The sequence below is a fragment of the Haliotis asinina genome, chromosome 8 (genome assembly GCF_037392515.1).
Source record: "Haliotis asinina isolate JCU_RB_2024 chromosome 8, JCU_Hal_asi_v2, whole genome shotgun sequence".
Classification (NCBI taxonomy): Eukaryota; Metazoa; Mollusca; class Gastropoda; order Lepetellida; family Haliotidae; genus Haliotis; species Haliotis asinina.
The window spans coordinates 10,031,159-10,052,278 of NC_090287.1; the positions used below are offsets into that span (position 1 = coordinate 10,031,159).

The window sequence follows — 21,120 nt, forward strand, 5'->3', positions numbered from 1 at the left end:
ACCCCTATTACCCTACCCTGCCTAGAGAGCCATGTATTCCTGACATTAAATTTGTAAGAAATGGCAATGTATTCTTCAGTTCGGAGTTTAAAGTTCCAGTTTTTCAGTATCTTAACCATGTATTAGATTCAATAGAGGTCACTGTAATTATATCTAAATCTTCAAAGATCTTTAAATCCTGAAAGAATAATATATTACATTGTATAATGTATTAATGACATGATCATAATGGTCCGGGTATTGACACTGGTAACCAGCTCGTACTCATTACCCATCTGTCCTGGCAATCTGGGTTACATATCCCGGGACCTAAATCATTGGGAATCAGTGTTGTTATCTCTATGGTATTTGCTGCCAACTGAGCGTGGACATCAGCTCCTGGATAGGTCTCTATACAAACGGTAGGGCAACAACCTTATGTGTTATCAATGGCACTCCTGATTCACAGCCTATATGCAGATGTAAAAAATACATTCTGAGAACAAATAGCCTACTTACAAACCTAATTTTGGAACATTACGCAATTTGAAGCACAACATATCTTCTAGCCCTAAGCATGGTAAGGTGTCCAATAGCTGAGTTGTTGCATTCATACAGATCTGTGTCATGATACTACACAAATCACTTAATGTCTCACAGCTGTGTAGTGTTATTCTGACAGTTATGTTGTTTTACTCATGTTAACACCATATTTCCTGGAGTATAGCACAGACCCTTTTTATACATTCTAGGTTAGATTGTAACATTTTTATCCCAACGCAGTGAACATGAAAATGTCATAAATGCCATATAAGTATAAGTCATATTTGTTGCAGTCTGACTATAATATGTCAATATACATTTTGGGAACCTCAACAATGATTTGTCAAGTATTTCTGTCATAAAACACCTCTGAATATAACAATGTGCTATATCAAAGTTCTCCGTACTTTAAAAACATGTTATTAACATTTGAGCTAAAATTAAAACATTCATATATTATTCCTTACAAACAGTAGTACAGCTTTCCTGATCATTGCATCAAATTTGTCTGATGTTAATTATTGGGTATGTTTGAACTGAATCCCCAGCTGACTGGGAGAAAGGGTGTGCACAGCTGATTGCTATCATCAGCTTAGTTTACAAGACAATAACCTTGATAATCTCAGTCTCTGCTTGTAATCTCTATGAACAATGCATGAGAGCACAATAGACATAAATAAAATTGTGTTCATTTCAAATCTTTTTTGACCAAATTTGTTAACATATGTTAGTGGATGTCTGAATTCACTAAAGGAATATGACAGCATTTTTGTCTGCGCAAAACATTCAAAATATTTTTTCTAGAATACCGAATCCCTTAGATAAGGTGGACATAATACTTGGAATAGTACTATGCTCAAGGTGTGAATCCATTTCTGGTGTCACCTACATTGCTTGGATTGTGGTGAAAGTGGCATAAAACTCACTCACTGAACTCAACAATTAAGTATCACATTGTAATCGAATGTAACCACTTAGACAAGAATGTATTACACCTTTTGTAGACGCAGATTCTGATTACATAATGTATAGGTGAAGTACTGAGCAGCCTGGAACCAATATCTACTGCTCAATATTCAACCATTCTTGAAGTACTGTCATAGTGACGGACGGATATGGATATCAAATTCAACTCGGATATGAGAAATCTTGAAGTTCTAGCTTCCTGCCTATTAAGAAGTAATGCTTCATAAAAACATTAGTTTTCACAATTATGATTTTCAAGATAGAACCACCAATATACAAAGAATAGAAGAAAAAAGAAAAAAAACCATCTGGTGCTGATAATCAAGAAATACATTTCTTAAATTTAAAATTGAAGAATGTAAGAGGATCCAACATGTTCAATAACTAAAGAATAAAAGAATACTTGGGAACAATCAAGGAATTGTCAAGATACAAGACACACCTATAATCAAGAGAGCTGGAAGGGCACCTGTAATAAAGTAATACATGGAAAAATTGACTAAATGAATCCATAGACACCTGCAATCATAGGGCATCTATAAGCAAAGAAGACAGGACACCTGTAATTGAGGAATATAGCTTCTGTTATCACAGATTCCAAGACCTGACATAAAGGTGAACACCAAAGTTATCAAGGAATGCATTTTACATTCTTTAAATCAGGAAATATACACGTCATTTTGAAACAAAGAATACGCCTTAATCAAGGAAATGAAAGAGTAGCTGCAAGAATGAATAAACAAGATAGCAAAGACTATAACTGACCTGTGAAATCAAAGAATACAGCTGACACCTGTACTCAAACATTGTAAGGACATGTATATTAAAAATTATAAGATGTGTAATCAAGGAATACAGCTGTAATCTAGGAGTACAAGGAATAGCTGTTATCAAGGAATTCAAGGGCCAGCTGTTACCAAGGTATACAATATGTTATCAAGGAATTCAAGGGAGAGGTGTTATCAAGGTATACAATATGATATCAAGGAATTCAAGGGATAGGTGTTATCAAGGTATACACTACGTTATCAAGGAATTAAAAGGACTGATGTTATAATTAATATCAAGCTGTGCAAGGGACTGCTGTTATCAAGGAATTCAAGGAACAGGTATTGTCAAGGTATACAATATGTTATCAAGGAATTCAAGGGATAGGTGTTATCAAGGTGTACAGGGGACAGCTGTTATCAAGGTGTACAAGGGACAGGTGTTATCATGGTATACAATATGTTATCAAGGAATTCAAAGGACAGGTGTTATAATTAATATCAAGCTGTACAAGGGACAGCTGTTATCAAGGAATTCAAGGGACAGGTGTGATCAAGGTATGCACTATGTTATCAAGGCAGTCAAGGGAGAGGTGTTATCAAGGTATACAATATGATATCAAGGAATTCAAGGGATAGGTGTTATCAAGGTGTACAAGGGACAGGTGTTATCAAGGTATACAATATGATATCAAGGATTTCAAGGGACAGGTGTTATCAAAGGTGTAGAATATATTATCAAGGAATTCAAGGTACAGGTGTTATCAAAGGTATACAATCTGTTAACAAGGAATTCAAGGGACAGGTGTTATCTAGGTATACAATATAATATCAAGGAATTCAAGGGATAGGTGTTATCAAGGTGCACAAGGGACAGGTGTTATCAAGGTATACAATATGATATCAAGGATTTCAAGGGACAGGTGTTATCAAAGGTACACAATATGTTATCAAGGAATTCAAGGGACAGGAGTTATCAAGTTATACAATATGTTATCAAGCAATTCAAGGGACAGGTGTTATCAAAGGTATACAATATAAGTTGTTCACTGGTCCCTCGGGGTCCATGGGCTCATGTACCCTTGATGTTTGTTCATGTTCACCTCGCCCTGTGGGCGCCCTGCAGACGTATTTATCTTACCGAACACCTGAATTTTGAACTGTTTGAAGCACTTCTATTGAATACAAGGCGAATCACCATTTTGCAGACGACACAATGTAAACAGATTTAGTGTTATCTCCCGTCCATCGATTTTCAATCGCAAAACATCAGTAATTTCCATGCTTGGTGTGTCATTCAATGGTATTTGAGACAAAGAAGTACTACCATGAAGCACCAGAAGAGTTCGGAATTCCCAGCAGTGTACAGTGAAAATAATACATCGCCTGTAAGCGGGGTACATTGAAAATAATAGAATAGCGCTTAGCCAATCAGAAAGCGACATTCATGTGTGAGGTAAGATAATGTGTTATCAAGGAATTCATGTGACACATGGATCTATCCCATAAGTGCAAGGGATACCTTTAACTAAATTATTCTATTGTTACTGGTACTTTTTGGTAATCTTAGGTGATTGTCACTCATTGATTTGTAACAGAAACAAATCTAGCATTAGTGGATAAAGACAGTGTAATATCAGAAACATGTTAAACACATGTTGTATTTGGGATTACACTTTCTCAGTAAAGTACAGATTCTAGTACTTTAGTGGTTGTGTACACATTTGTTAACGGCAAGATGAAATTCCTGAAAGTTAGGCTGATGAATCAGTAAATTCTCTCCCTTCATCAAGTTATGTAAATCACAGATGCTCCATCCTTGTTAACCCTCGGTCAGTCAGTATGAGTGAAACAAAGGATACATCACTGTCTCCACTGTCAGAGCAGGGATCAAAAGTAAGAAGGAATAAGTCCTGTTATAAGCTGATACGGCAAGCTTATATGATACTAGAAACTGAATTTTTACCATACAAATCTGGTTTATGTCATGTGATACACTGCCATGGCTATATCGTGTCCGAACAACAAGTCCCTGCACTGTTTCATTTGTTGTGGAGGTGTTTCTTGAGGAAGAAGAAGAAGAAGAAGAAGAAGAAGAAGAAGAAGAAAAGATTCGGTGCTTTTTGTTTGCCACACTATATTGTATTTCAACTGGAAAAATATACTCTATACTTACAACTATCAGAAATGTAAGTTTTTCTAGCTCGAACCCTAAATTCATTTGCATTTCGGGCATATAGTGAAGGTTGACTGTGTTTTCAATAAAATTTGTTACATTTTAGAGGCCCAAGTAAAAACACATCAAAAGAAGGAATCACCAAAACAAACCACACCAATGAACATGTGGGTATCATACACATTTCTCGTGAAATAAAGTATGCACAACTCACCACCATCAGTGGGTATAAGACTGCGCACAGTAATTGGCCAATCCTTCCTTGTTCACGCTTGACTCAAATCAAAAGAAACCAAGATATTGGATGTTTGGAAGCTGGGGTGTCTGTCCAAAATATCTGTGGTCATATCAACATAAGCATAACCATGATTTACCTTCTACTACATCGAGCAACTCAACACAGACCACAGATGAACTACCTAGGAACATCATCCTAAAGTCTCCACCACTTAAAAGGATCGGCACATGACCCCACAACACAAGCGACATACGTTCTTCTCAACCCCTTTATCTTTCCAAACCATAATGATGTCATCAGTCCCAGCTAATGAAACGACTTCACTTAAATTTGTGTAAATCTCAAGTTGTTGGTATTTGTAGTAATTAATGTTGAAAATTTAATGTATGAACACTTCATAATCGACTTGCGTTACTTTTGCATGTGAGTATAATTAGATCACCATATTTAATGAATTTCCTCATCCACAGAAAAGATGATTAAGTATTTTGTCATCTGCTTTAGTGGATTTAGCAAAAAAATACAAGGTACTTTCAGTTCTAGCACATGCACCTTGAACATGTTGATATGTTCCATATGGCATAAATGAAAGGTCGTAGTGCTAATTGGAAACATCTTCCCTTGGAATACCATTCTCTTTCCATGAAAACTGAGATACAACGCGACTGCTTCCTGACATTTTCCAAAATGACAAAGACGGGGCTCTTAATCATTTTAAAATATTCCCTTGATTTTTTGTTGCTTCACACATTTGTTAAACAAGACTCTTTATTTGGATAAACATCTAAAATGGAGACCTTTACAAAAATACTTTTGTGGCAGAACTGTTTCACTAGTACCAAAGTGTTGGGTAAATTAGATCTTGGGTATATTTCATAAATATGTTAGTTTCAGAGACTAGATGTTTGTCTAACATGTAGCATAAAAGCCTATCATTAGTGCTCTCTTATTACTAAGCTAGTAAGTTAATGCTAATGTATGGCACCTACATCTAAACACTAACAGAGCCTTGAAAATCTAGGCCCTGGTTCGCTGGATGTGTACTGGTACAGGCTTATTCACTAGCAAACCACCAAAATTATTCACTACTAATGAACAAACAAGTTCACAAGAAGTGTACAAAGTTCATTAATTGTGTACACTTACAGACCCATTGATTGGTTGTGTACAAGCTTAGAGACCCATTGATTGGCTGTGTACAAGCCCAGTTAATCCTACAAGGAAGTACACATGTCTGGGAAACACTGAAACACAACAATAGAGGTTCCTAGGTACATATTTCACAACAGTACCACCAGGAAGGATACCCATCATTCCGATTACTACAAGTTACAATTATCTCACCAGGTTACGTAAAACATGCCAGCAAAACATACCAGAATCATAAAACTCATATCCGAGGTACACAGCCACTGTTTAAATGAACAGTTTGTGATTCAAACCGAAACGTGAATATGTGACACACCATCAAATGAAATAATTATAAAATCATTCCTTGGGGAGACAGAGTATCAAATTCATCATTTGATTATCAATTTATTCAAAATTGTGTTTTCACCCATGTTTTTCAGTTTGAAGACTATTGTCTTTGATATTTTTTATAGCTCTTTTTCCCGTTTTCTATGAAATTCTAGTCACCATTACACAACTCAAACAAATACAATCAAAAACTCAAATGACAAACTCAATTCAAATGACCTCATTCTAAAATTATTTACATCAAGCTTCTATTTTATTTACCAATTCTGACAAAGGCCTGGTCCTAAATAAAGGTTTCTGACTACATAAATCCTGCCATGAAGAGCTACACATCCAACCTTTTAAACGATCAACACCATTTGAACAAACGTCAGCATGATTTATTACTGGCATGCAATGCAGTGGAGACAACAGTTCTAGACAGTGTCTTCACCAGAGACAAACAGGTGATGGAAGGTCATTGCAACAAAAACAGTTGTTACTGCATGCTTGATAAGAGGACTATCTAACACACACTGATACTGCCACTATAATGGCTGTCATGTGTTGTTATGAAAGTGTATTACACGGTAGTACAATAACATGACCTAGTCCACATGACAATGAATGATGTCACGTTGTGACGCGGACACCACGAGAACAGATATCATGTTACATTCAATGTCATTTCACCGACAGAATCTTTCAAAACCTTTCCGAATACCTGAACTTATCCACTTGAAAAAGCATGCATTTGTAACTGACAGTTTCCCTTATCTTTGAACTTGATCACAAAAAGGCCATAATGCATCCTTATTTTATGATCTCTACTGCTTCACAGGGAAAAAATATTCCTTGTCAAAATAGTTCTGTTTATTTTCAATAGAAAATGAAAAAAGTCCAGTATAGACTAATAATTGAATAACTGGTTCTATCACAATCCGCACACTGCAATAATAGCACTGCACTTTATGATACTTACATAATGTTCACCACTTTTTGCAGTATTCCAGAACTATTCTGTCAGGAGACAACAGAAATACACACATTGTTACCAAAACGGGACTTGAACCTACATTTCTGGCATGGTTGGTGTACACTTTCACCACTAACCCAACACCCAGTTACCCTCACTTCAGGTAATATAAATGAGTCATTGTGAAAATCAGAGTTCAGGTGTGAACTTAATGACAGTGTGTGTGCCTTTACCCCAATACAAATTACAAATTATTTCAACAAAGCTAGACCAATATTTTCTGTTGTCCAGTTTTTCTTGCTCAAACTTTGTGACACTAGAAGTGCAACATGCTGGTTATGTCTTTCTGACGGCAAGTAAAACTGAAATTCAAAGTTGCTGTAGTTTGCAATCAGAACATTTAAGATAAAACCGACCACTGACATACATATGTTGTGACATACATATGTTGTGACATACATATGTTGGGACATACATATCGCTCTCACCATTGATATTAATAAATACTTCTTAGTTATGCAAGAAACTTTAAATATTTCTTAGTTATGCAAGAAACTTATAGATCAAATGATTATGTATTTAAAACCAGCATTCGTTGGCAAAATGTTAGTCATTAGATGAATATTCTTGTTTTTTCAGGACACGTCATGTTGTTGACAACTCTCTCTATTCGTACCTCAGAGTTGCTGATCTAAATCACGTAGACATTTGTCATTGCTGAAATACATAATTTTTTTGTTTTAAATTGAGTTGTGATTTATCACTGTAAAAGGCCAATGAAGCCTTCCACGCTTTCATGGAACGAATTTACAACATTGTACAATAACATCAGTTGAAAAGGAGCAAGTCTGAACCAAATGCAACAGTTGCAAGATAAACATGCACTTAGGCTGACTGAATTCAGTGATGAAACATGATATTAAACTCTCAACACAACACAACACAACACAACACAATACGAAATACACATTCCTCATGTATACGGTGCAGGTGATTCAAAGTGCAACATCAATACGAAACAAGAAGTGTCAGACAGTCAGAATACATTAACATACTGACATAGGTAATTGTGTTTTGGTTTGTGTTCATTCAGTAATATTCCAGCAATACAATGGAGCTATGTAAATAATCAAGATTGGGCCAGATGATCCAATGAGTGACTTCCTGAGTATTGACCAACAAACTTAGGAAACAGTGACACTGGCCAGTTGAGTTGGTTTTACTATGATTGAATTAATTAGGGTAACATGCTTCAGTTGGTACACAGGAGCAAATCATCTCGCGTACAAGAGATAATACACTGTCTCATGTACATGTTGGATCTCTGACTGTGGATAAACAAAATCAGTAAGACTGACCACAAATACTGCTGGTCACTGTAAGTTAAATGCTGACCCAAATCTTCTAATAATTATAGCAAGAACATTGTCCTTCAGAACAGATCATCAAACATATCACCAACAAAAGTTTCCTTCAGGATTATTTAAGATTATTTACCCCACTGCCAAGTCCTCCCTGCAATGCTAAAGCGCCATATGAAGCAAAATTATATATATTCAGAGAATAAGATTTATCTATCAAACTAAGTCCTCTTGTTCCTCCTCAGTCAGAATGTGTCAGTAAACATACTACTGAGGGCTGGTGGTGGTTGAAGTACTGGTATGAACAGTTTGGGGTGTATGTGACAGGGAGTGTTCAGGAATGTTCAAGATAATATCTCCAGATGCATCAGTGATCAGTGGAGACAGAAGGCCAGTTGGTTCCAGTTCCTCATGTTTTGTTGCCCGAATGCATTTTACATTAGGACACTGGTAATAGATTACATTTTATATCATGGTTGTGTCATATAATCTGTGGAAAAATAGACAAGTGGATAGACAGACTTTTCCTTCATTAGCCTGTGTCAATAGAATTGCATTGTTGAATGATATCATCACATATCAGTCACTTGATATCCTTATAGCAGTGTGTGTAAAACACTGGAACTCTCTCAGTATATGCAGGTACACAAATATAATATACGCACACATGCATGCACACAATATACGCACACGTGCATACACACAATATACACATGCAGGCATATACACAATATACGCACACATGCATATACACAATATATGCACACACACACTCATTATTATAATATTGCACCTTTTTTGCAGGACAAAATGTTAACTGAAGGCGACAACCAGCACTAAAACATCAGTCCATAATCATAGTAAAATCATACACTCAAAATTCAAATTCAGTTTAATGGTCTTCAGTTATACTTAACATACGTAGTTGCAAATGGTAGGAAGATCATACGTTTGATTTGTAAATCACAGATTACACAAATAATAGGACAAGATTTGCATATCTACTGTCAACTTTTCTTGAATTGATGGTTATTATGGTATGATCAGGATATGCTATGGACTTATGACTTGAATATCCTGGGATAAAGGTAATGCAATCCATCAACTGCTCACAAAACACATTTCCAAGACAGGCGTCATTGTTCCTTAAGTGAACAAAATGAACATTACGAGTGCTACTGTTATCTAGCTACAGCTACATAGTCTCTATAAACACAAAATATCATATACAAGAACATTATGATGTCAGTCTTTTCAGAAGAAACTGTCAAACATTATGTTGATGGAATCTTCCTGCAAATTTTGTCCTGATGAAAACTTTTCACCTAGGACAAGCTACACATGCTGCATTCCACAGAACTGACTTGAACATAAATACCAAATACCCACAGAAATTTGTACCTAGTCAATCAGTGTTGAAAACTGCTAATCATAAAGTCAAAAGCACATGCACATCCCAAATGTTCTGATTTCCAGCCTTTATGAAAGTAAATCATAGATACCAATGTAGTAAATGATCCTGCCAAAGGTTAAGTATAGTAACCTATAATAATATATCATTAAATGTTTTTGGCTTCGAAGTGTTGTAATTATGATAACATGGGGTCCAACGGAATTCTAATAGAGTACTTTCTTCAGAGACTTCTGAAATTAAGGAAATACATATAGTCATGTTTTCATGTATTATCGTTCAAAGTGCCAAATACAATGTTTATCACATTTCAACAAAATCATAGTGTAGTATTTGTTCAGTATATATTGCCTTATTTCTTCCTCAGTGTCAGTGTAAGCAAACTTAACAGTAATCATGTAATAGTGAAGGAATACCGGCAGAAAGCTGTCTCTGTAACATCATTTTGATGGTAGAACATATATCGAAACATCTTGATTCACTTGTTGGAAATGACAGCTATTAAATTCTGAAGACATCAATAAGTTCATGTACATTTTAAGAATAAACTGTCAGCATTGTGGAATTTATTTCACGGTTTTAACTTAAGTATTTAACACCTAACTAACAGTGACAGCACTGGCTAGCTGTGATAAATTATCTAGCTGTTTCCTACACAGCTTTGTTTACATCTGTCAACTATTTATTGCCAGCTTCAGACAGAGAACATATGCCATGAACCCAGACTAGTTCACACCCCAGCCCAACACCCCAATCCCAAACCCCAGCCCAAGACCCCTGACCCCACCCCACCCCAGGTTTAACAGTATGTCAGGAAGAAAATTGGCATCCAGATGCCTAACAATAGCAAATTGATAGAAAATTGTGTGTTATTTGTTGAAATTTGCACCAAGATACAGTTTGCTGAAACACAGGTTTCGCACTGCAAAACTATACAACCATATGCATCCATACAGTTTCGGCAGAGCTCAATTGCATATTCAACTTGTACAGATTATTGTTGGTCTTCTAGATGTGCCAACTTGATGTATAGCTTAGGTTATTCATGTTCTGACATGCAAACTGCACAAATGACATTGGCTGATATAATCTAATTACCCATGCAGCTGTTAATTCAGCTTTAAAAGAGTGATTAATATCTTATTTAGATTTTGTGTCAGCTTAAAATATGAAGTGTCAGCTTGTCAGTCCTGCATGGGGCAACAGCGCTTTGTGTAACTGATTCAAGCATTTCACTAACGCTGGAAAACATCAAGATCATACATTATCAGACATTAGGTTGAAAACAGTTACTGAGGCCAGACAAGTAGCACTGAAAAAACACACAGAAAGAGACTGTCAGTCATTAGAACCTAAGAATGAGCGGGTCAGTTCAGCGAGAGACACATCTTCAAAGTATACAATGAATGACTGCAAACACCAGTCTGATGACGCAAGAGATCTGGATTTATTAGACTGAATAATTCATAACACACATTTATGGCATAATGCATATCTATTAACTTATGATGAAATAAACAGTACTCAAAAGGAGATCTGACTGTTTTCACTAATCTCACAGTTGTGACTAGTTAACTAAAGACATTAAAAAACATTCAATGTTCTTTTGAGAAAAATATTACTATCAAGATCCTGTAATTTTGACACCAAAATAATAAATCATTCAAAATATATAGTACAATGTGATATGACACCTTAGATCTTTCAAACGTACAGTTCAATGTGGTATCTAATATTGAATCAATCAAAATGCACAGTACAAAGTGATATAAGATAATAAATCATATAAAATGTACAGAACGTGATATCTAATATTAAATCATTCAAAATGTCCAGTACAGTGTGGCATCTTATCAAATCAAAATGTACAGCCATCAGGTTCAGGGACTGAAATTAAGTTTTTTCAAGCGTGCGTCATGGGCTCTGTCATGATAATGCAAGTGTACCATTTCAGTTTCAGGTGTGCCATAAATTCATGGTCTGTTAAACTTAAACTGAAATTCAAATCATTATACGACTTGAAGTGAATGTAAAAGTTGTAACATTCACTGATAAATCATGAATAATAAAACAATGGTAGGTAGGCATTTTTGTTTGTTTACTGACCTCAAACTTTGCAAAGACATTGATCATTAGCTGGCTGTCTGACTTGTATATTTATTTTTAGTCATTGTTCATTATGTAACATTAAACCATGAAACGACAATATGGTGAAAAAATGCTTTAATGCGCTTTCGAAAATATCAAGTATTCTATAAAGACACACTGGTAAGAATTGTAACTCTGCCATTTCAATTTTAGATGTGTAATCAGTGGGATGACACTAATAATTTCAATCACTGATGTTGATCAGAAAGTATCTTTATCATATTACATGATTCCCCATGAGAGAAAAGGTGTGGCCCATACAGTGACAGTTCACAAACCAGGTGAAGTTAAACAACACTGGTTATGGTTAGAACTTTAATGAGTGTAGATGTTCAGCAGATTGACTCTGGATTTTCAGGATCTCAGTGCTGACCTATACTGAGCTATTTACTTGTCCTGTCTCTATAAGGAGAGAGACTGTTCAAAATCTGCTTCTGTTCATTTAGTCATGAATGGGCAACAAGTAGGATGAAATGGTAAAATAGCTGCTAACCTTCTAGGACCTCATGGACATCTATGTTGTATACTCCTCAAGGAGCTGATAATGAAAACTGAGCCCACCAAATCCACTAACTGGCATAATACAACTAACGATAATACAGTGTTATTGGAACACACTTTATGAATGGTATTTGGAACATTATAAATGGACTTATTATCAGATGCCAGACAAGTGTCCTCAGTTTAATATTTACAGGAGCATTAATGTCTGAGAATGCGTGCTTTAAGCGATATTCTAGACATATCACAGCAGGGGACACCGAAGATGCACTTCACACATTATACCGATGAGGGGAAAACGAACCCCAGCGAACATATGAACCATGAGGCTGCACCCCAGCCCTTGAACATGCTTAATGAGATGAAAAGACATGCAAATGAAAAAGAGCACCATAAGTTAAAGAATTAAAGTTTAACCCTCATATTCTTACACAAACAGATATTCAGGAAAAATAAATGAAAACAGTCTGATATGGACTATTAGTTGACTAAACTATCTCTGCATGTGGATTGTATACCCAAGAACAGGTAGAATGTGATAATCTCTCCTTCTAAACCATTTTCATATTATTATATATAGAAAATAATAGAATAGTGCTTAGCCAATCAGAAATCGACATTCATGTGTGAGGTAAGATAATATATATCATATGTCATGTTCTCATTTAGGAAATACTAAAATTGTATCAGATTAATAATTTCTGACCACTTGCCACACTGACAAATATATATTAAATGAAATAAATCAGATGAATTATTCATCAGCAGTCCACACCTGCTTATATATTCCATGACTCGGGCTCACTAATTTCTGTGAGGAGATTCCTAGTTTTACACTGACAGTTGATGAGTTTGAGAGTAGAGGCTGATGTATCATGTTCAGCCACCTTACATCACTCTAGCATCTATCAATGGACATCGATCAAGTATCATATTCCAGTGAAATATTAAACATTTCAGATTTCTCATGTACAACACATCACAAGGAAACAGTGTGACCTGTGCTATAGGTCACCTCTGTATAACACTATTGACAGTCCCTATGTAATCCTTTACACATATACATGACACTCCTTTCCCACCCCAACCTCTTTCTGCCACCACTTCTCATAAACTGAATATACACAGATTGATTCTTGATTGACATGCCTTTTATATACTGTGATAAGAAGGCAGCACTTTGTTGATTTAACAACTGTATGTACATAAAAGTTTGTACAATCTGACACTGAAAAATTAAGAAAACCATTCAATGGAAATCATGAGACATTTTATCACAGCAGTACAAATAACCTACTAAGGCGTTGTGTTGTAACTCAAGAGGGATTGGGGTCGGGGGCAGTTTTGACACTGAGTAAGTTTAATGCTGAGTAGGTTTAGGTTTATGCAATTCGTGCATTAAAATAATAAATTAATAAGCTTAAAAACTGTAGGAAACAAGGGGTTATTGAATTTGTGCATGACATGCAGCATGTCAGGTGGGTCAGTTACTTACATTTCATATACACTGTACAGCCTCTCCATATAAATTATCATCACTCACCCATCCACTCCAGCGCTGCACGCTCTCTCTCTCTGTCTTTCTCTCTCTCTCTCACACACACACATACACACACACAAAACACACACAAAAAAAACAAACACACACACACAAAACACACACAAAAAAAACAACACACACAACACACAAAACACACACACAACACACAAAACACACACACACAAAAACACACACACACAAAACACACACACACACAAAACACACACACACACAACACACAAAACACACACACACACAAAACACACACACACACACACACACACACACACAGCCTCAAATCGATCCCTTTGGAATATTCTAGCAATGCTATAGCTGGTACACAGACATGGTCTCTCACAATGTACCTATCAGGGGAATCAAACCTGAGTCTTCGACATGACAAGTGACTGATCAACCACCAGGACACTCTACTGCCTTCACAACAGTACAAATATGCTATCAAGGGCATACTATACTTTACCCAGACATAAGATCACAGCCTGCTACCAACTATTAAATAGCATGGTAGGCACTACAGCCTTCATCTGAGAAGGTAGGAAATAGGTCATTTAGAAACGATAATTTAACCAGTGTTGTTGACGATGCACCATTTTTGCCACTGAGAGAAAGGTCACAGAATGTCCTTCAGTAATCCTTTGTTATCCTGCTTGTAGATTTTAGATTTATATCACAATCAAATTGCATATAAATTGTCTTAGTTTGCTATATCTGTGTTCAATATTCTCGACTGTACAAATAAATATATAGCATTCTATTCATTAAAGCACTCCATAAGTTTGTCGTTTTATGCCAAAATAAATATTCCAGCTGTATGGTGGCAATCTGTAAATAACTGACTCTGGGCAAGACAATCCCGTGATCAACATCATGAGCATCAATCTTTGCACATAGTCACCTCTTACAATAAGTACTGAAGAACAATTCTATCCTGGATCTTCACAACATGAACCACCGTACTGCCACTTTCAGATATACAATCTACATACTACAAGCTACTCTTATGTCCGTCAGTCAGTCTCAAAGCTAACAGCTGATATTTTTGATGATTCTTTTGTGCCAAAAGATATTTCACTTTTGTTTACAAATTACTACCAATATATCAATATACTAATATATCAATATATGCACTTACGAAGAATTTTTAGTTTTGATATTATTAGAATGTCTCCTTCATTTTGACATAAAACAGCCAGTGTTTTCATGTGGGTCTGAAAACAATCATGTCTGGACCAGGCATAACAGTGACTGAAACCATGAGCATTAATCCACACAGTGACATATATCAATGAGTTATCATCCCTAGGAACAAGGAGACTATCTGAATCACTTTGTCACCTCTAAGGGCAAGCACATGTTTTATGGCAGACATGTTTTTACCCATAATCCTCACAGTGTGTTTAGTCAAGTAAGTTTGTATATATATTCAAAACGAATAAAGGTTCTAAATAATTCATTTCCACAGAGTTGATTTTATAAGGTATTCAAAAAGATAATTGTTCCTGTCATTGGGTAAAAATCATTATTTTGTCCAAAATTAGGATTCAAAAGTTTAGATTCAGAAGTTTCACAAAATCTCAGGAATCTAACATTTTGTTTTAACACTGCATTCAATGTAGTAATAAACATGCAAATATTAAATTGTCATGTGTACACATTAGTGCAATGTGTGAAGCACATTTCTGATGTCCCTTATCGTGAACAGTGTGATATTGCTTTTATTGATAAAGTTGGATAAAACCAAACTCAGTCACTCAGTCACCCCAAACATTAAATTAATAAACAATAAATCAATAATTCCCTAGGGTATTGTGAGCTGTGAACTGCAAGTCACCCTTAGAAAGCAATTAGGTCAGAACCACAACACCATGGATACTGAGAGAATCCAGTTTAATACTGGGTCTTGCTGCAGGCTCAGGGCTGAGCATGGGCCTCTGAGTTTACTCCCTGGTGTAACAACAAGTTTTCAGTTTTAACACAACTTCTTTTCGTGTGAATGTCAAAAATAAACTTTCTGCGTGTATTTTCAACCTCCAACTGCAGACGATATGCTAGACTAGATCAAACACTCACCGCAATGGTCTACATTGTATGATAACGTTCATATTAGTGATAGAATGTAATAATACTTACAATTAAGAACAGTTATGTTGCCGTTATACTACAGGGTGTTTTCACATCTATGTGGTAAACGCAGTTAATTAAATGAACCCAAATTAAGACCAATAACGTTTTATATGACATAGTTTCTGTTTGACTCTAAGGCCACATGTCGACCCAGTAAACTCACTACGTAATCAAATCGGTCAAAATGGTGTCCGATCACAAATAGTCCCATGTTAAACTATGTTCTTAAATCACCAACACATTAAAATGCATATAGCTGACTAAACAATCAACCATGAACCTATATCGGTCGCATGATAGTGTATTATTATAACATAAGTGTTTTCTCACTTATCGAAGGTCAAAGTCTAACGTCAGTTTTTTTTCCTTATCAAAAATCCGCTCATCCACAACAATAATGTCCCATGACAGCTGGCAGATCTTGCCCAGAACCCACCAGTCAAAGACGACCGTCCAACTGGACCGATTTGCATAACGGTACAGCATCAATGAAAACCTAAGGAGTGAAACAATATACAGAGTGTGAAAACAACTGGACCGACAGTGCATCTGCCGATACACAGTCCCACCGACGATTTCATGTCTGGCCACGATACATTTGATCCCCTACCTTTTCTTGTCTTTGGATGTCATCGTTAACGGTACTCCGCGGATTATGTAATACGGTACTTCCAGGTACGACTGTTCTGGTTCAACGAATAAATCCTCTATGAAAGCACTTCTCTCAAGTGTTTAGATCTGTGACACTGTATGTGTGACGTCACTCGACAATGTTCGGCCCTTTCCGGAGTACGTTCAGGCGTCCTCGAATATTCCCGACTGCTCTCAATGGACAGGCTATTAATCCTCAAATGAAAACATGGTGTTTGTTATTTTCCAAACAGCGTGTCTCTAGTAAACACCCTCATTTCATAAACCGGTTAGATCTAAACATAAAAGGAACTGTAATGAATATTAAGTTTCCTAATCACGTGCTGGGCTTAAGATATTTATTCGACTCTGGTGTATTTATTCACAAGTAATCATTCACATTGGGTAATTTTAGCTTTACTTGGAGTAAGTGAGTATTATTTTACGCCGCCTTCAGCAATATTCCAGCAAACATTTGCACACTACCTCGAACTTATTTGTACAGAATCAGTATATGTGTACTCCCGTGGGTCTGGTCTTTTGAGTATTTGTACTTGTGGAAAACAAGAGAAAGATCTGCCTAGGTGTTTGTTCCGATTACTTCCGATTTGGGACATTTAGTCTATGTCATTGCCCTGGATTCCTTATTTTATTTATTAATGTTTGTTGCGATCATATGTAATTAGGTAAATCGTTCTGGTACCGACCATCTGTCAGATGCCTGCAATCTTTGCGCCTCGCCATTAAAAGGGTACAAGAGTGTTGTGTCAATACGTAATGTATCAAATAATGTACAGAGTAATGTTAATAATTTCAAGCCCCCCGACACACACGCACGCACGCACGCACGCACGCACGCACGCACGCGCGGTCTTCCTACAGTCTGAAAATATATACAAAACGTATTAACATGCATAAAATGCTAGTAAAAAGTACAATAAAGTGGTACACGTTCTTTGACACAGTAAGTATTTCTTATTCCAGATTATGAAACCTACAACGCTTAGAAAAGCAGAACGATAGAGTAGGGAACGAAATAACTGCTGAGTGCCTTTAAATATTTGATGGACTCCTTCATTCCCTTTTCCGGTAAACATTCACCGTGCTGAATATTCAGCACTCATAAAACATTAACAGTGCATGTAGTCAACATACAAATGAAAACACCCTGGAACCACAAGAAATGGATTATTACATTAAGTTATTTACAGTGTTATTTATAGTGTTATTTACAGTGGTATTTACATATTAATGTGACCCATGAAGGTCCCGGGGTAGAATAGGCCTTCAGCAATCCATGCTTGCCATAAAAGGCGACCATGCTTGTCGTAAGAGGCGACTAACGGGATCGGGTGGTCAGGCTTGCTGACTTGTTTGACACATGTCATCGGTTCCCAGTTGTGCAGATCGATGCTGATGTTGTTGATCACTGCATTGTCTGGTCCAGATTCGATTATTTACAGACCGCCACCATATATATGAATATTGCCGATAACTCACTCACTAACATATTAAAGTAACTGGAAATGACTGTATTTTAAAGATTTTTATTACGCTAGCAGTTACTGAAATATGTATAAAATTGCATTCAGATCAAAAGTTGTCCTTGACGTTATTTGATTGAAAATAATGTTAACGTCTCATCATTGAGCCTCACTATTTAATACACGCGGTAATAAACGAAGTCGCAATATCGCCTGGTAGTCTAGCCATACTGCAGTGTACGGGTTAGAAAGTGATGATAAAAATCTAATGTGTAAAGATACTGATAACATTTCACATATGCTGAACAACTATGTGATTAAACTGAATAGTAACGACTGTATTCACAACAAGTATAATGATAAAGATATGGAAGAAGTGAATTTTTAAGAATTTTGAAGTCGTAGAGGCGATTATGCATGATCACGAACGCGATGTTTAACACAGCCCGCAAGATCATTCGATAAAAAATTCAATGTCAAATACTGTCTCAATGATGTAATACTGAAATCCCACAATTGTGACCAGCGCTTGTACGTGCGGAGCAGTCTATAACCATCTGCACTCCTTGCATCGAACCGGCAGATTGCATCATAGGACAGCCCTTGTTACACACGCCCGCTCCATGTCACAACCCAATAGTGTGTGGAGCTTATGCAACAGTCGTCTAGGGCTAAGGCAGCGCGCGTCGATATGGGTGTGATTGTGGTTGGGGAATCAGTGCAGCCAACATTTCTAGAATTTCTGTTTCTAATTTCTCACGGCAAAACATGGCTTCTATTTTTCTTGATATTTGGTTTCTGATGAAATAGGTTATTTGTGTAAAGTTGGTGCACCAGTCATTGTTCTGTACACAGGCTCCGAGCACTGATCTGTACTTTTATAACGAATCTCGTCCGAGCACCTGTCTCTCTCGATGATGCAATTGTTTAGAAAATAATATATTAAAAGTCAGTAGGCGTAGCGTGTGTCATGCGGACTTAGGAAGACATCGGACCATCTGCAGGTGCGTGGAGCATACCAGCTACTAAAGACATCATTACCAAATAACTTGCTACTTCTCCACTGGTACTGAACAAGACCTGTAGGGATTATATATATATATAACAGTATCCCCTAAAGTTCTCGTGACCACTAGCTTTTTTCGTTCAATATACATCATTAAAATTATGAGAACACACCGTCTGAGTCATTAGATTAACTAGTCTCTGAAATGAACACACTTTACAGAAAAAGATTCGCAGTATAAAAAATAAAGTATACTGAAAACAAGCCCTGAGACTTTCATTTTCTGAAGCTGTGGAAATCTAGACTTGCATTTCTAGACCACATTTTCTAGACTTGCGTGGGCTTTCATGGATATATTTGCTTGAGGTTCTGTACGGCAGACTAACGAAACATCTTCAAAGTGAACTGAATGAGTTTCTTTGCCGACATTTACCAATTTATGTCGGGCAGTTTCTTTTTTTCAAAATGACAGGGGAAAGTAACTAAACAACATACTGTTTTTAAACACATTTTATTGATATCAAATAAATTGAAATGGACATTTACACCGCCTTATCAGGCAACACAGACACTTACATATGCATACATACGAATATGTATATATGCACTGACACGGGGAAAGGATAGATCTTCAACTTGAAATAAATAACATGCACACAAAGTTCGATATTTCCTTGAATATAGTACATTTAGTTACTAGGTTTATCATCGAGTTATGTTTATAAAGTAGACATCTTATATTTCATCTCCTGTCATAAAACAAATATGTTGTATCAAGTGTTTTGTGGTATTTCTAAGTTGAGATGAAAGAAGCGTACCATTCTCAATATATGTCTACCCATTTTGACGGTCTTCTGGTACCACGAAACTCCTCAACCCTACCCACCCAACAATACACAATAACACACGTCGCAAGGCCTACTTTATTACTCATTGATAAACATGGACGTTTAAGGACCTAGTGAATTAGTCAATAGGAAAATAGCCCTCACATCGAAAATGCGGGTATAATGCATGCACCATGTATGTAACAGTTGCAAGACTGGTCAGCTGAATTCCTGGCGCACAGCAAATCTGAAGTAGGTTATGGTTTTTTTTAAAATGTAAATTGGCCCAGTTTACAAATTAAGTAAAATAAAACCACGACCCCATAGAAATAGTGATGACACAAAGCTACACAAACAGGTAAAGTATGCGAGACTACATGTCCGGGCCGACACTGCGTATGGAGAATCGGATGACTCATTTATTGTGTTGACGGGGCGGCCGGATCTTACACACCGATATATGGCGCGTCACAGTTGTGAGGTATGTTGTTGGTAGTGTGGATCAAGGAGGTGGTAACTGGTAACCAACCCGCTTATCTCCCCCTTTTTGCAACCCATTGTGTTGTGATTTAGCTCGTCCCGTTAAAGCGTTGCCCCTCTGTGTATTGCACAACATGTATATGCTGTGGGTGAAGTTTAGACTAACAACTAGTCTCTGAAATGAACATATTTTACTGAAAAAAAACGTTTATAGTGAAAAAAATAATATAATGAAATGGAGCCCTGAGACTTTCTTCATTTTCAGCTATGGAAGCTATGGAAATCTAGACTTGCCACATTTTCTAGACTTGCATGGGCTTTCTCGGATATGTATACTTCAGGGTCTGTACGACAGACTAGGTAAAGGTATATACATGGATATAAGAGAAGGAGGTGGGATGCGGGTGGAATTTCTGGATGTCACATTCTGTAACATGAGGAATACGATGTTTCGGGGTATATCACTACTCATTCGTAAGGAAAA

At 36.6% G+C, this 21,120-nt stretch overlaps 1 protein-coding gene across 2 annotated transcripts in view; it reads right to left on the bottom strand.

Moving 5' to 3' along the window:
• The window catches only part of LOC137295093 (hypoxia-inducible factor 1-alpha-like), a 72,717-nt gene extending 55,732 nt beyond the window's left edge, over positions 1–16,985 (bottom strand). The window contains exon 1 of one of the 2 annotated variants that reach the window (XM_067826381.1): positions 16,820–16,985. In XM_067826381.1, coding sequence (XP_067682482.1) covers positions 16,820–16,842 — 23 coding nt within the window. In that variant the 5' untranslated portion in view covers positions 16,843–16,985. The remainder of the gene's footprint in view (positions 1–16,819) is intronic. The other variant, XM_067826380.1, reaches the window with a different exon arrangement.
• Positions 16,986–21,120: the final 4,135 nt, after the last annotated feature.